The sequence below is a fragment of the Schistosoma mansoni genome (genome assembly GCF_000237925.1).
Source record: "Schistosoma mansoni, WGS project CABG00000000 data, supercontig 1681, strain Puerto Rico, whole genome shotgun sequence".
NCBI classification, from domain to species: Eukaryota; Metazoa; Platyhelminthes; class Trematoda; order Strigeidida; family Schistosomatidae; genus Schistosoma; species Schistosoma mansoni.
In genome coordinates this window covers 1-1160 of record NW_017386686.1, presented here as the reverse complement: position 1 = coordinate 1160, position 1160 = coordinate 1, and the positions used below count along the sequence as shown (strand labels likewise).

General features: G+C 33.8%; 1 protein-coding gene across 1 annotated transcript; it reads right to left on the bottom strand.

Annotated features, from left to right (window-relative positions):
* Positions 1–700: 700 nt before the first annotated feature.
* On the bottom strand, positions 701–910 carry Smp_206220 (unnamed protein product; the record flags this gene model as incomplete). The annotated part of the gene is made up of 1 exon (XM_018788452.1): positions 701–910. The coding sequence occupies one exon, from the start codon at positions 908–910 to the stop codon at positions 701–703; it is 210 nt and encodes a 69-aa protein (XP_018644823.1).
* Positions 911–1160: the final 250 nt, after the last annotated feature.

Sequence of the window (1160 nt, the reverse complement as noted above, 5' to 3'; positions counted from 1 at the left end):
ATTACTCAATAGTTAAACAATAAGAATATATACAGAATAATCGTCCATTAATAGGTCCCGGAAGTTACCCTTATTTATTTCTTCACTAGGATATAATAGTTCGATCATAAGAATCAATCTCAAAATGAATCTAAATAAAGTGCTATTAAAAGTAGGTTAACAAACAGCTATTTTCATTACAGTTTGAATCAAGTTAAACGTTTTGATATTACTGTAGTAAACAAGAACACGGGTGGGACAATCGGATGTAATTGATCACAAATTACAAACTATCTCACGAAGATCTGATAACCATAAAGAAAACAGTTAATTTGCAAAATAACAATCAGTTGTCTCAATCTTCACTGTTCCTTCTGTAAATATCAAGTCATCTTCACTAATTTCATTGTTTATGCATTTTCCTACCAATTGTGCTTCATTTCAGTTTATTCCTTATCGGTTTTCTGCTAAAATACATTTTATGTCTGATTATAACCATATACTACTTATGAGGATATAAGTAGACCACATCACACTACTATTATTAATACAAATATATACATAAAGAGAGTCAAAGATAGAAACACAAGAACGTGTAGTGGCCTAAATCTGATTCTGTCTATACTCGTATATAATAAATGACTTTATTCCGCGTTGGTGAACAACGGAGTTAAATAAGTCAAATACGAGAATGGAATTAGGATACATATATTTTCTACAGTCATTGATTTGGCCAGAGAATCAGAGTGATGAAGCGAACGAAGCAAAAATCACGCGCAATGGAGATGGCTGGGAAGCCAACTAGAGAGCGAGGCGAAAGATGATGCGTATTGGAGATGTCTGGGAAGCCAACTCGAGAGCGAAGCGAAAACAATGCGTATTGGAGATTGGCTGTGAAGCCAACTCGATTTAAGCAAGCGTTAGTCAACATTTATAGTCAGGCAAAAATGAAGGACAGACATGCGATGAATAAGATACGAAGTGTACACACATACGCTCATATAAAAGTATAGCCAAGGTTAATAAGCAAATGATTAACAAGATCAAAATATGACTCATGACAGGCGAATTGGCTTGGCCAGTAGCTAGGATAAAGTATATGGGCTTAACAAATAAACTGATACTACAAACGTTTTAATTCGATTAATGTATCTATACACAAGATATACGAATAAATTATC